Genomic DNA, 15,815 nt, shown 5'->3' with positions numbered 1-15,815 from the left:
CTACATACTCTTTGCATATTTGTTTGTCCTTTAGTTTATTTATATCGGTACGTCCTTTGTTTGTTAGATTACCTTTCTTATACTTCTTAATTTTTACTTTCATCCATATACCAACCAATAGGTGGTCCGAGTCCATATCAGCTCCCCGTAAAGTTCTTATATTCAGGATACTATTTTTAAATCTATTATTTATTAGGACATGGTCAATTTGGTTTTTATGTCTCCCATTCGGCGAGATCCATGTATATTTATGTATGTCTTTTCGTTGGAACATAGTACTTTTGACCACCAAACCCTTTCCTAAAGCGAAGTCGATTAATTTAGTACCATAGGCTGTAGTTTCCAATAGTCGATTTGTAGCACTCTTCCCTTCCTATTTTTGCATTGAAATCACCTAATACTAATTTTATATCACCTTTTGACGTGCTAAACGTATCTTCTAGTGTTGCATAAAACAGCTCTTTTTCTTCTTCATTCTTATCCTCAGTTGGAGCATGCGCGTTGATTAATACCATGTCAAAATTGTCTGTTTTAATTGTTAAAGTTGTAATTCTCGGATTTATATCTCTAAACTCCTTTACTGAATGTATAATTGATTCGTGCACAGCAAAACCGGTTCCCAGTTTATGACCTTTTTCGCATTTTCCGTTAAACATACCTAAATCATCAAGAGTGTATAGTGTAGGTACATGATAAATACCCACGCATGGAAACGCCATCGACACCGTCAACGTTTATACAGATCACACAAAGTCGAACCAAAACTGACATTTTAACATTTTAAAAGCAAACAGAAACAGTTGTTTTTAAATATTATTTGTACATGGTACATTATTATTATTATTGCATTACTATTATTTTAACGTCAAAAGTAACATGACATCATAATATTATGGTGGTATAGAGAGTGGAAAATAACTTCTAAAAGGCAGTGATTGAAAAATATATGTGAGGGGCTGAAGGCCTCCCAATTTTTTTACTCTAATTGCGTCTATGTGCAATACAATTGAAGTACGGTTAGGTTAAAATACAGATATAAGAAGATGAGTTGATTAGTTTGTACATTCATATTTATAAAAGTAAGTGTAGATACTATAAATTATATGGTAAGTCTGAGCCATCTGAGGTGAATATTTGTATCATGTGAGTACTATGTAATTGTATGAAAGAAAGTCCATTATAAACTATACTGTGAAAATGTATAAGTGTTTTGTTCATTTGTTAAAAGTACAATAACTGTAACTCTACCTTTTATTGAGTGCGTGTGTGAACTATGCAATAGAAACATAGTTCAATATCAATACGGTCAAATTATTCAATTGTATTTTGTTTTGAGCAGTAAAACAAAACAGAAGAACTACTTTTTTGACCACTGATAACTTGCTTTATCTTACATATAAAATCAGCAATTTTCACGGTGTATATAGTAATAAACGTTATATAACAACATTAAGACCATAGGCGTGTCCACGGGGGGTGCAGGGTATGCAACTGCACACTCTGCGATTTCAAGTGGCACCATGAATTAAGAAAAATTGTTTAAAAAAGGTGGCTAGGGCTCATTAGCCCCTTGGGTACGCACCAGGTTGCACTCTCTGCGTCAAAGGTCTAAACACGCCTATGATTAAGACAACAAAAAATACAATGCGAATAATATATTGTTATGAAATATGATATTAATATGTTAATAGCAATTCATGGTGATACATAATAATAAGTTAACTTAAGCATATACGATGTACAGTTAGTTCTAAAGTAGGTATAGGGAGCATTGAAAAGAGTATAGCATGTGGAATGATGAAATCCGTAGTACACATCTTACAATTAATAAAGAATTCAGTAGAAAGCCATTTAGCAGAACTCAACTGTTTGTAGTTAAAATACCTAGGTACCGATGTGTTATGTATGTAGGTACAGACAAACAACTGTTTAAGAAAACATATAAGTATAAGTTGATATAGTTGTGAGTTGTAACACATTTAGTGTAGGTGTAAGTGTGTGTGTCTGTCATAGGCGCTGTAGTGGGGGAGGGGCTGTAGGGGCTAAGCCCCCTAAAAAACATTCAAAGTCCACCTAAAAACCACGCAAAGCTTTATATTAAAAAAACAATAAGTGATTACTATTGAAAAAACGAATAATAGAAAACTTGTTAACTTTGAAGGATCATCATTACTTATAAATCAATATTTGTTTGAAGTTATACCTAATGAATTGAAATGTGAGATGATTGTTTTGAAAAATATGATGAAATGAGTTACTAACTATATTTAACAGTCGAAGAAAATATATCTAAAGATAAAGATATACAGTTCCAAATCTTTTTGAAATGATTCAATTGGCTATCACTCTTCAGGTCAATTCCGTCTACATGCAATGAGAAGAAATAATAATAACCTCAGATCTACTATTGTGTCAAAGGAACGGTTTTCGAAATAAGCAATACTTCATATTGATAGAGATGTTATATTGTTGACAACGAAATTATTTTAAATAGAAAAATAAGAATATAAAATATGTAAAAACTGTATTAAATATGTTACCTATACTTATAAAAGTTCATTATTGTTTTATTTCTTATTTTTAAGTTTTACTTGCCTTGCAATTAGCAAATTTTTGTAGTGTATAAAGGGCGGTAAAGAACTTCTAAGAGGCAGTGATTGAAAATATATGTGAGGGGCTGAAGCCTTTGGTGTGTGTGTGTGTATTGTATTTGTATCTACATTATGCAATTTAAACACTAAATATATAATACTGTATGCAGAATATTTATATCAGATACTTGTAGTAACATGTGAGTACCTACAGTGTACTTATATGAAAGAAAGTCCATTATAACATACTGTAAAATGTATAAGTGTTTTGTTATAAGTGAGTTATAACTTATAAATAACTGTAACTCTACTTATTGTCTGTCACACACAGTGTGTAGGTGTGTGTCTGTGTTTGTGTATGACCTATGCAATAGAAATATATTTGATTATATTTTGTTTTGAGCAGTAGAATTTTCGCAGTGTATAATAGCAATAAACGTTACCTATATTGTTGTATAACAACATTAAAATATACATTACACATTATTTTTTAAATCTATATAACATAGTGAAATTAATTATCAGTGCCTACTATATACTACAATACATTATTAATATGTTAACAGCAATTCATGGTGATATATAATGTTAAGGTTACATAAACAAATTTCAAATATTAAGTTAACTTAAGCATTTACAACGTACAATTAGTTCTATCAACACGGCAAATAAAGTATTGAAATAATCTAACGATATAGGGATCATTGAAAAGAGTACAGCATGTGGAATGATGAAGCCATTTAGCAGAACTCAACATGTATTTATGTATGTATTTAAGAATTTGACACCAAGGGGCAAAAAAAATAATAAAATACGCCTCATTGATCATTATAAAAAATACAATTAGCTGCCCTCTCAGCTGCCTGGGGCAACAGTACCCTGTATCTCCCCCCTAAATACGGCCTTAGTTATGTATATACAGACAATCAACTGTGTAAGAAAACGTATAAGTATAAATTGATATGGTACCTAGTGAGTTATGAGTAGCTAGGTAACTTTAAAATTGTAACACTGCAGCTTATTGTAGGTGTGTGTGTGTGTTAGTATATACAATACAATTAAGACATAGTTTTAATACAATCATAGGCAACATAATTAATAACAGCAGTAGTCAGTTGAACAAAACTGGTATAAGATGAGTTATGAAATTTTGATATTTGTTAATCTACTTGAATGTGCTGAGGTGAGATTTATGAAAGAAAGTCCATTATAACTTACTGTGAAATGTATAAGTGTTCTGTTCATTTGTTAAAGGCACATTTAAAATAAATGTGAGTTATAACTTATAAATAACTGTAACCTTGCTTATTGTGTGTGTGTGTGAACTATGCAAAAGAAACATACAGTTCCATACAGTTATACCTTAACAACATATTATTGTACATATTATTCAATTGTAATTTATATGAGCAGTAGAACAAACAGAAGAACGTTTAATTGGTGTGTTCATACATACATATTCATAATCTTTATAATAATTTTTATTTATAAGTGTTTAATATGCCTATGAGTTTTGCAGAAACAAAATTTGACTCTACAACATTAAGTGTAGGCACCCTTTACAGAATTTGGAATGATGGAATCCCTAGTACACGTCTCACAAATAAAGAATTCAGTAGAAAGCCATTTAGCAGAACTCAACAGGTGGTTTTAACTGTTTGTAGTTAAAGTACCTAGATACCAATGTGTTATGAGTAACATTAAAATTGTAACACTACTTAATGTAGATGTGAATGTGTGCATTAGTATGTACAATACAATTAAAACATGGTTTTACCTAATTAACATTAATGCAATCCATAGCCAAAATCAATAACAGCAGTAATAACAAAACTGCTATAAGATGAGTTATAAAATATTTGTTAATCTACTCGAATGCGCATATGTGTTAGTAACTGCAGTAAGTGTAGGTACTATACTGTATGTATTAACTATTAAGTGAATTTATAAATTACATAGGTATATGATTGTAGCATCTCATGTGAGTAGAGTGTACTTGTAAGAAAGAAAGTCCATAATGTGTTTTGTTCATCTATTATTGGTAGATTTTAAATAAAAGAGAGTTATAACTTATAAATAAATGTAACTCTACTTATTGTGTGTGTGTGTGTGTGTGTGTGTGAACTATTTACCTAAACGACATTAAAATACGGAATATTCAATTGTATATTGTTTTAAGCAGTAGAACAAAACAGAAGAATGTTTAATTGGTGTATTCATACATGCATATTTATAATCTTTATATTAATTTATTTATGTTGATTAGGCTGAAACAATAAGTGTTTAATATGCCTGTGAGTTTTGCAGAAACAAAATGTGTTGTTAAGTGAATAACTATGAACTGTGTGATCAGAGTGAGAAAGGTTTATGTCTTGAGTTTAGAATTTGGAATGATGAAAAAGAATTCAGTAGAAAGCCATTTAGCAGAAATCAACAGGTGATTTTAACTGTTTGTAGTTAAAGTACCTAGACAGTAGATACCGATGTGTTATGTACAAACAAATGTGTAAGAAAACATTATAAGTACCTATGTGTTATGAGTAACATTTAAATTGTAACACTACTCATTGTAGGTGTGTGTGTGTGTGTGTGTATGTGTTTGTATGCACAATACAATTAAAACACAGTTTTGCCCAATTAAAATTAATACAATCACCGGGAACCAAATCAATAACAGCAGTAGAACAAATTATAATATTTGTTAGTAAAGTTAGTAAATTATATGATAAGTCTGAGGTGAGATTTATGTTATGCATAATATTTATATCAGATACTTGTAGTTATGCGAAAGAAAGTCCATTATAACATACTGTGAAATGTATAAGTGTTTTGATCATCTGTTAAAGGTAAAATAAAAGTGAGTTATAACTTATAAATAACTTTGTGTGTGTGAACTATGCAACAGAAACATAGTTCCACACAGTCCTACCTAAACAACATAAATACGGTCAACATTTTCAATTGTATTTTAAAATACAGAAGAACGGTGTTTATTCATGTTGATTAGGCTGAAACAATAAGTGTTAATATGCCTGTGTGTTTCGCAGTTACAAACGTGTTGTCGACTCTACAACAGTAAGTGTAGGCACCGATAACTATCGACTGCATGATCTACATTTATGTTTTAAACAAAGTTAGTTGGATAGATTGTTTTGACAAAAACATTATTGCAGCAGCACGTTAGTGTAAAACTTACAAATACAGAATTTAAAAGTGTCAATTTGGAATAATTGTTAAGCAGTAAAAATGAAATGAAATTGACATAATTTATTGTTTGTGTGACTTGCATTTGAATAACGAAATACATTTGAAACCACTGCCTAGATGATAATCTTGAATAATAATTTATTAAACTTTATGCAACCGAGTTACCGCGGTAATAAGTCATAATTCTATAAACATTTTCAACCGATTTAATGATATACTTATATGGTATTATACATAAGACGTGTGTCACCCCGTGATGTAGTAAATGCAAAAATTTAGCCGACGGTACAATAATTATCATTTATGTTTCCATTTCGTCGCGAGACAGAAAGTCGCTGTTTTGTCGGCTTGGTGTAAACCCGGCATAATAACGTACGGTAATGTCGTACACGCAATATATTGTTAGAAGGCGTAGGTACGATATGGATGGCTTTGAAACAGACTCGCGGCCAATTAAATTTTTTTTTTTTAAACGTTTCCAATGAAAAATTCGAAAAAAAAAAATGCAAAAAAAACCACGACGCACGGATATCATTGCCGCCGCCAAGTCGACGATCACGGATTCGATCTACACACCTACGGATTACTACGCCTAACGCCTAACGGGACCTACCTACTATTCGAGTTGACATTTCGTACGAAAACAACTACTGTTAAGCCGTTTTTCGCGGTAACGAAAAGCGAATCAAACGTCGTTTAACCGATAGACTCCGTACGATTCGCGTACGCGATAAAACCTATTCGGCGCGTACGTACAACGCGGCTCTCGTCGATTTAATTAATATATATATTATATATAATATGTCAAAATATAGGCTACTCGGTCTGTACCTAAACGCAACCGCGCGAGCCGCGGACCGAATCGGGGTACTAACCGGCGGCTTCGAAAAGACGTCCGCCGAGCGATCAGCACACGGACGGCGTTTAAAAAGACGAAACCGATAACGGTAAAAAGGGAGAAATAACGGGCGACCAAACGACTCGAGGCGGCACCGTTTGCCGTCGAACCGATCGAGACGCGGACCTCGGACGACGGGACGCGAACGAAAACCGAAAACGTGAAAAAAAGTCGTTTCGAAAAATTCGGACGTCCGATAACGGCGGCGGCCCCGTTGTTCGCGGTCGCGATGATAACGGCGGCGGAAACGGCGCGGCGATGCGGCTCGGGCGAAGCGGCTACACTGTAGTCACCCAAGGGACGAAATAATCGACACCGGGACGCGCCACCGTCTTCACGTTTTATAATATAAGATGTATGTAGTCATTTTGATGAATATTAATATAGATAATTATAATACATAATTATTATAACACCATTGACCATTGTAATTTGTAGTGCACAAAATGTACTATTTGTATTGGGGCATTTAAAAACCCACATTTTTTTTCAAATTTCCCTGAAGCTGAATTAATAAATTTAAAATCTAAAGGCAGATTAGTGCACCCAAACTATAACTTTTATAAGTTCATCACAAATATTGAAACATACTTTTCCAACAATATAAATGACCCTGATGTGTATAGCAATACGGTTGAAGATATTTTAGCCAATGAAGATTTGAATTTTCCGTGTTCCATACACAGGGATGAAATTATTGCTTATTCAATCCGGTATTACTTAAATATGCGCATGAGGCAATTCTCATGGCAAGTAAATCAAGAAAAATTAAAAGAAAATTCAAAAAGAAAAAAAATTTCCAAATTTTGTAAAACTTGAGTTATTATTTTATTTCATCTAATTATGTATAAAATATAAAATAATAATGTGATTATATTATGTATCTTTTATTTATTTAAGTATGATATATTAGTTGTGGAATTAAAACCTATATGTATACGTTTTGTATACTAATATTATTAGAATTAAATATAAATACTAAAGTAAATGTTGTCAGTGACTCAGTGTTGAATATAATAATTAATATTATAATAATATAATCAAAGTACCTATTATAAATTAAGTATAATAAGTTGAATTTAAAAAAGATTTTAAGGGGCCCAGTTTTTCAAATTTTCAGCAATTCACAACCCCCTCCCACAGATACCTTATATTGAATTTGGTTGATTCTACGGAACAGGATCATTATTCCCGTAGAGCGTATTTTTGTCTTTTGTGTACAAAATTACATTGGCACTTGGCGCCATAAGAGGTCGTCTCACCCGCATATGTTGTCTCCGTCTTACACGCGTAGGACATATCAAATTGTACGCTCAGCAGAACACGTATAGCTCCGTTAGTTTAAAAATTGGAGTGAATTTACCTCTTATAAAATCTAAAGGTAAGATTGTTATCTAGGCAACCTCATAGGCTTTTTATTATATTTTAATTTTAAAGTGAGTTATGAGCATTTTAACATTGTAAATTGTTTGTACATCTTGAAATAGTCATAACTTGCTTTAAAATTAAAATACCTATAACAAAAAGCTTATGAGGTTATCTAGATAATAATCTTACCTATAGATTTTATAAGAGGTAAATTCACTCTAATTTTTAAACTAACAGAGCTACACGTGTTCTGCAGAGCGTACAATTTGATATATCGTACGCGTATAAGACGGAGAAAACATATCATAATAATATGCTGGTCAGCTGGTGGGACGTCCTCTTAACTATTTTTTTTTTTTATAGTAACTACACATTATACAATATGATGATAATTACGTTATGAAGTGCTGCACTCTGTACTTATTTGTATAAACAATATACATTAATTTCAATGATAGAGGGCGCGCCCTGTGTTCTTGAAAATTTTACATAACCATTAAGAAATCTAAATCTTAACATTGTGCTATAGGCGAGTTGCCCGACCTGTATATAAGACCATGTGCACGGTTTAAGATATATATATATATATATATATATATCTTAAACCGTGCGATTATGTCATAGAGTAATATAATAATATAATTTAATACCAGACAGTAAATAAAAACGGTTTATATCACTAGAAAAAAAAACGGTTTATATCAGTATCATGGAAGAAATGTGTCATATCTATTCGGCTTGGAATAAACAACAAATTATAATATCTCTGGCCGCCAAGTTCAAATATTTATTATATTTTTATAACTCAAACAATATTCGTTGATTCATTAATTTATTCAAATAGATAATTTTTAAGTACGCTTAGTTAATATAAATAATTAAAACTAGTAAGATATTGCATATTTGCATCCTAGAATTTATATTATATTATTCTATAGTTGCATGATAAAGTTTTCAGAGGATAGTTTAATCTAATTAATTGTTTTGTGATTTAATGTTTCTCACACCTTGCAGCTCCAATAACTGAAATATTTGTAATTAACTGTTTAAGTTAATACTAAATTATATCCTATGAGCTATGGGCTATTACCTACCAGGGTACAGTGGTTACACCAAGTCATAAAAAACTCAGAGGCAGCCTCTTGATTACTCCCCTTGATACACACACAACTACAAATACACAACTGAAAAAAATATACATATAGGTTCTTAATTTCAATGATATTGGATACTTAACCATTTAGCAATTAGTTTTATTTATAACATATCAAGTGATAAATGACTGTGATATTTAGATTACCCACGATTTTCTTGCATTTAATTAATAGCTCTGTAATCTTTACCTGATCTTGAGTAGTTTAAGACTTAATTTATCTATTCAATAGATTCTATTGTATACTTTTACCTTAACTATTAGGCCTTCTTAAAGTTATTTTTTTATTAATTACGTTAATGCCTTAAAGGGCAATCAGTATATTAATAATGTACATTATACCATGCTATATAAAATATATTGTTAAACAGAATACAAAACTAAAAATTGAGGTAATGATTATACAATAATATCATGTAGTATTACTAGTATTATATATAATGCCTTGTTCTTTAAAATGATTTAACTGTCATAATAAATATCAAATATAAGTAAACAGTTACATGAAAGTAGGTAGAAGGCGGTTACATCAGTAGAATAGTTATGTTTATTTAACTTAAAAGAAATTAAAATGTAAAAGGTTTCATATGGATTCTTTTTATCAGCTTATTCTCTATGAATTGGATGACAACCAACAAATAATTTAATAATGTTATTATATATTGTTATTTGTTATAATAATGTTATTGTTTATGTTCACAATAAACACTTCAGTATTAGACCAAATTAATGTGTACCACAAATTAATTTGTATTTAATAGTCATCTATGCAATCAAGCCCGTAACTGGTGGAACTCCGGACCCTTAGAAATATACATTTATGCTCTTATTATGTGGAAATAATATATCTTATAAAATAGTAAATATGCAAAAATAAAATTTATTTTATCTTAATTATTTTCAACATTACTTATAAAGTATACATGATTGCTATTGAATTACAGTTTTTATCCTAAAAATCAATATTATATACAATTTTTTAAGAAATAAAATTTGTGTTAATACGATAATAAATACATAACAATTTAATGCGATTAGATAATTCACGACTATAAATAAGACTAAAAATACTATTTTATTATAAAATTTAACTAAAAAATAACATAGTATGCATTTAAAAAACACTTATATATGCAATAAAAAATCACAAATACAAAATTAACATAAGGTTATCAAAATTAACATTAGAAAATTAGTATTTTTCAGTTATATTAGCATAATAGCATACATACCTACACATACTGTATACTGTATACATACATATACATACATACATACATACATTCTGTCTTTTTACATTTAACTAAGTACCTATTTTAATGGCTAAGAATATACAATTATGTTTTTGTTTCATATTTCCCCCTATTTTATTATTAATTCTTGTTGGCTAACCTCCACCAAACTTTTTATTTTTCTTACTACTTTTTGTTCTGTATCATTGTCCATTGAGATGCTTAAACAAGGCTGTATCTAAAAAAAAATATATATTAATATCTAATTTTACAGCAAAACAATTTGTTATTTAAATATTTTTATATGTAATTATTATTATGATAATAATAGTTACCAATAATAATGTCATGAATTGTTTGATCCATAAAAGCAAATTTGTTTGAATTTTTCCCCTCATAATTATATAATGAGCCACATTGGACAGTAAACAATAATCTAAGCATTTAAGCAGTAGTATCTTCAATTGTGAAACAACCTCATTGCTTGAGCTGTTCAATCAAACAAAAAAAATCAACAATTATAATTATATTGTTAGTTCATCAAATGTTAAACTCATATAAAAAATTATTTAAACATTGCATACAATTAAATATCTTGATGCAGCTTATTTTAAAGATTCATCTAAATGTTGAATGTCATTTAAAGTGACAGCAGTATTAGTAAATTGTTCTCGGTTGAAATTGTGAGATACCGTAGCATCATTATCTGATCTGGTCAACAACAATTTATTGAGCAAATCATTGGTTTTCCAATGTTCTTGTAACTGTAATATCATCAGTTGTTTTATTACCAATCTATATTTTATGAATAAATTTATTATTTATAAAGCAATACTTAAAAATAATTAATAAATATTTTTGTTAATTACCTCATAAATTTTTTGATTCATCGCGTTATTTTACAGAATTTGATATGATGGGAAATTTGACAGTGAGGCAAATAATGGAGGTGAAAACTGATCATCTATAAAAAAAAATGACTTAAAAAAAATTTGAATTGATAATTATTAAATATGGAATTAAAATATACCTGCAGATGGTATTGATTTTGAAGTGTGAGCTTTTGGAACATCAAAACTAGGCAACTCTGAATCCCTTAAATAGTGGCTAGTAAATCCTACCTGTGCCACTTCCATGGTTTCCTGAAGGTGAATATTGCATAGATAGATTATTGATATTTTCTCGCTTTTCAATTTGCATGCTCTTGCTCTCATGAATATCTTTATAAATAGTTAAAAATACCAATAACAATAATTAATTAGGTATACATAAATTATTATGTTTAAGATATTTACTCATGTATAAGAATTTTGCACCAGATGGAGAATTTGGCATATTATCAAATAAAGGAAACTCTGAATCCTTAAATCATAAAGCTTCTTTCAATGTCTGAATATTAATGAATCCAATTGCCATTACTACTCTAAATGTCTGAACTAGATATTTGTTTCCACTTCCCAATTCATATCACATGTCCTGGTCCTGTGTACTATAAACATTGGCTATTAATTCAGCAGTTATAACCTATAAAATGAAAAAAAAAACGAAATAACTATAGATAATTTTACAATTAAAAACCAATTTAAAAGAACAATACATGAATATCAAACATATTAAACCCAAAGAAGCATCATTGACTTTAAATACTTGAAAATTACAAAAAAAATATATCTTTAAAGCGCCCTTCCTCCTTTTACATACGGACTGAGGACCGTCAATGGTGGAGTTAACGCTGAGATATGCAAAGGTAGGCATGTTCAAGATAAGTTAGGAAACATAAAATTGTTATAAGCAAAAGTTAATAGTTTATAAATTTAACTAGTTGTTAATGCCCACTCTTAAAGATATGACTTAGTTACTTACATAATTGTATGTTAAAAAATAGATCCCATTTTACTAAACAATAATTTATAATTTATAATTTATACAACCATTCATAACTACTTACAATGTATTAGTTTGTTTGTGTGTATTTCTTATTAGTTTTTATTATCTATTCAAAATAGATAATTTATTAATATATTTATTGCATAAGACACAAGTGAAGTTTTCATTTTTCAATTCTTTAGTCATCAATTTGTAACGTACACTCCCTACACATACATTATGAATTTTTCGCTGACATTTATTACATTTTTCATCCAAGTAAAATTTACTTACCTATTTTCTGCACACATAATGCATCTTTCACTGATGTTTTCAGAGTATAGGTATCAAACATCGATACCGCAATGTATTTCTTAAATTTCTCACATTAACATCCTTTGAAAAGCTCTGCGTAATATTAATATAATATAATATTATTAAATTAATTAATATTAATATTAATATAAATATAAAATATTTCATATATTCTGTGATTTTACAATGATGTGTGTTTTTTTTTTTGTGTGTCTGTCATCACATTTTGAGGCAGTAAAAGTGCTTCAACTTCAGTACCTCGTTCGATCAGAAAGTGAATCTAGTTGGTACTTTGGGGGAAAATTGAAGTCAAAAATTCTTAATACTTTTCTAAATAATCGAGAAAAACAAACTAAAAATTAAGGTGAAAACGGGATATTTTATGCACACTCATTTTTCGACAAAATCGATTTTGGTTTTTGATGTAACTTTAAAACAAATGACCATAGATACATGAAATTTTCACCGAATGTTTATATAATATATATATATTTTCGATCATTATTAGTTTTTTAGATTCTGAACGAAGTGATGAATGTATTGATTTTACAATGATGTGTGTTTTTTTTTTTTTTGTGTCTGTGTACAGCATAACTAGTCGAAATAATGCTTCGATTTCAAACTTTGGGGGTGGTTTCCGATGTAAAATTGAAGATCCTTGGTGCATTATAGAGGTCAAAAGTAAACATTTTCCAACAGTTTTAAAAAAAATCGATATTTTTATATGGTTGTTATTCAAAAACTAATCACTGTAAATACTTGAAATTTTCACCAAATGTTAATGGTAGTGATATCTATATACAGTTTAACCTATGACTGTGTGTGTGTGTGTGTGTGTAAATTGACATTTTATGATGTCTCACTTTATTGTAAGCATAAATACATTTTTAAATACAAGTGTTCAAAATTAATTTAGATCAGTTATTTGAGAAGATTGGAGAAACCAACAATTGGAGCGATGACTAGGGAGATTTTAGCAAAATTATTTCACAACGACTTATTGGCACAATTTTCTTATGTTGGTCAAAAAGGAAAAAAAGTATTTTCAGTATTGAACACATGTTCCATATTATTTGGTAAGCATTAAAATATATTGAGTTACAAGATTATATTAAATATTATGTATTATTTTATGTTTATTTAGCTGCTGTTAGAAGTGTTAAAAATTATAAAAATTGTACTGACATTGACATAATAAAGCCATTAAAGCCTTACTTGGCTAATGCTACTGCCCGTGGAAAACAAAAAAGAAAAGATTAATAATGCTACCTATATATTAAGGGTTTTTTTAAATGTTTAACTTTGCTATTTAACTATTAAGTTTTTAAAGTGTTATATTATGTAAATATTATTACATCATTCTATTAATTATTATATTATTATCCCTCTTTGTGCATTTATAATGTCAAAAGATTATATTATATAATATATACAGTAGTCACATTGGTGTTATATATATGAAATATGAATGTATGCAATTTTTTATTAAAATATACAGTGATGATCATAAAAGAATATTGCTATTAAATAAAATATATAATAAATATCAGGTATTATTATTTTATTATATCTATAGGGCTTACTAATAGTTTAGACAATACTTTATGCCAATATATTTACTGTATTAATGTTGGTAATTTGGTATATATATATATTATATAGAATATAGAATATTTTCAACCGCCATATATATATATATATATATAATATTCCTTTAAATCACGTCATTATAATATATCATAATAATTAATATTTGTAAGATATATTAAATATATATAGAAAATATATTTTTGAAATTATCAAAATATCATAAAAATATATTTTAGTAGATATATTTCAGATATTTAAAAAAGATATTTAAAAAAGATATTTATAAGATATACCAAGATATTTTAAAAATAACTTGTAAATATTTTGTAGGACTTAAAAGGTGGCCAAAAAATATTTTTATTATATTGGTGAAATATAATTTGATGATCTCAAAACATTTATAAGATGTTTAAATATTATTTAAATATTATATTTAAATATCCAGCCCCACCCTGCAAGGTTAAAAATTAAAAGCTCATTTGTTTAACTACATCATAATTTAGTACGTAATTTGTATGAATTTGTATGCCTGTTTTCAAAATTTGTTCTTCCATCTATCGTTTGGTGGAAATCGCAAATACTTAAAATACGCTAGCTCAGCCCCACCCCTCAACTAAGTTTTAAGGTTTTGAATTTTTCGCGATTGTATCTTTTGTGAATTTTATTCAGATTTGAATTAATTTTATATTATGTTTTCATATGATATTAAATATAAAATAAAACTATAAGTTTATTATAAAATTTAATATAATATAGTACAGTATTATAATATAGATATAAGGATATAACATGTATTAAACAGGTATCACACAGTATTTTCCATGTAACTATGTATACATTGGTGTTCAAATTTAGTAGTACCATTAATCATTATTCAAGTGTAACTATAACGGATCGATATGACACGTTTTAAGACTAAAAATCAGTTAAAAAATAACGATCAACAATGAAACGAAATATATTATTCGCCAAAATGTAAATGATTTCCAAACCTTTATATTTTATAATACAAAACACATTTAAAAATTATGTATATTAGATTCCTTAAAATGTTTATAATTGTAAAATGATATCCTTTTCATTTATTATATTTATATATTAAAATATTAAATTGAGTAAATTAAAAATTCGCAAGGTACTCTTGTATTAGCTTTTACTGGCAAGGTTTAGATTTTAAATCATCATAAATTTCCCAGTTGTTAGTATGGTTACTTTTGCAGTAAGCTTGATAGTGTCCAATAGTATGCCTCAATCTAGTCATCTCGTGCCAGTGTGAATATATACCCCTCAGTTCATACTTGACGTTGTTTATATTTATCACCAGAGGTACATCGTCTAAACATACTTGGACCTGTTGCACAGCTTCCGCCGTACTGTTATCTCTGTTGACTGCATCTTCTGAAGTATAATTAATTAATTATTTATAGTCAACTTACTAATAGATGAACAATTAACAGCAAATTATAATATACCTTCCCAATGAAGGAGTGCTTTTGAAAACTACTAGGAATTTCAAAATTTAACCTCTCCTACACACCGACTAAATTTACTTTCTAACCAGAAACGTTACTAAACCTGAAAATCGAAACATTAAT

General features: G+C 28.9%; 1 protein-coding gene and 2 long non-coding RNA genes across 7 annotated transcripts; 1 reads left to right on the top strand and 2 right to left on the bottom strand.

Annotated features, from left to right (window-relative positions):
- Positions 1 to 320: 320 nt before the first annotated feature.
- Positions 321 to 719, bottom strand: LOC149057424 (uncharacterized). Its single transcript, XM_089223404.1, has one exon. The coding sequence runs from the start codon at positions 717 to 719 to the stop codon at positions 321 to 323; it is 399 nt and encodes a 132-aa protein (XP_089079530.1).
- A 9,362-nt stretch (positions 720 to 10,081) lies between these two features.
- On the bottom strand, positions 10,082 to 12,684 carry LOC107172994 (uncharacterized). Of its 5 annotated transcripts, XR_016190880.1 has the most exons (8): positions 12,610 to 12,684; positions 12,398 to 12,542; positions 11,745 to 11,973; positions 11,480 to 11,669; positions 11,319 to 11,413; positions 11,034 to 11,244; positions 10,785 to 10,938; positions 10,082 to 10,687 (listed from the first exon to the last, which is right to left on the bottom strand). It is a non-coding gene; the product is annotated as an uncharacterized LOC107172994 (long non-coding RNA). The 5 variants fall into 5 exon arrangements; XR_016190881.1 differs by lacking the exons at positions 12,398 to 12,542; positions 12,610 to 12,684 and adding an exon at positions 12,047 to 12,180; XR_016190879.1 differs by lacking the exons at positions 12,398 to 12,542; positions 12,610 to 12,684 and having other exon boundaries at positions 11,745 to 12,180.
- An 880-nt stretch (positions 12,685 to 13,564) lies between these two features.
- On the top strand, positions 13,565 to 14,009 carry LOC149057423 (uncharacterized). The gene is made up of 2 exons (XR_016190773.1): positions 13,565 to 13,706; positions 13,775 to 14,009. It is a non-coding gene; the product is annotated as an uncharacterized LOC149057423 (long non-coding RNA).
- The last annotated feature ends 1,806 nt before the right edge of the window (positions 14,010 to 15,815 follow it).

Source organism: Diuraphis noxia, unplaced genomic scaffold (assembly GCF_037042655.1).
Source record: "Diuraphis noxia isolate RWA-SAM2 unplaced genomic scaffold, SU_Dnox_SAM2 contig0003, whole genome shotgun sequence".
Lineage (NCBI taxonomy): Eukaryota > Metazoa > Arthropoda > Insecta > Hemiptera > Aphididae > Diuraphis > Diuraphis noxia.
The sequence above is the reverse complement of the archived record's forward strand: the minus strand, read 5'-3'. Positions and strand labels throughout refer to the sequence as shown.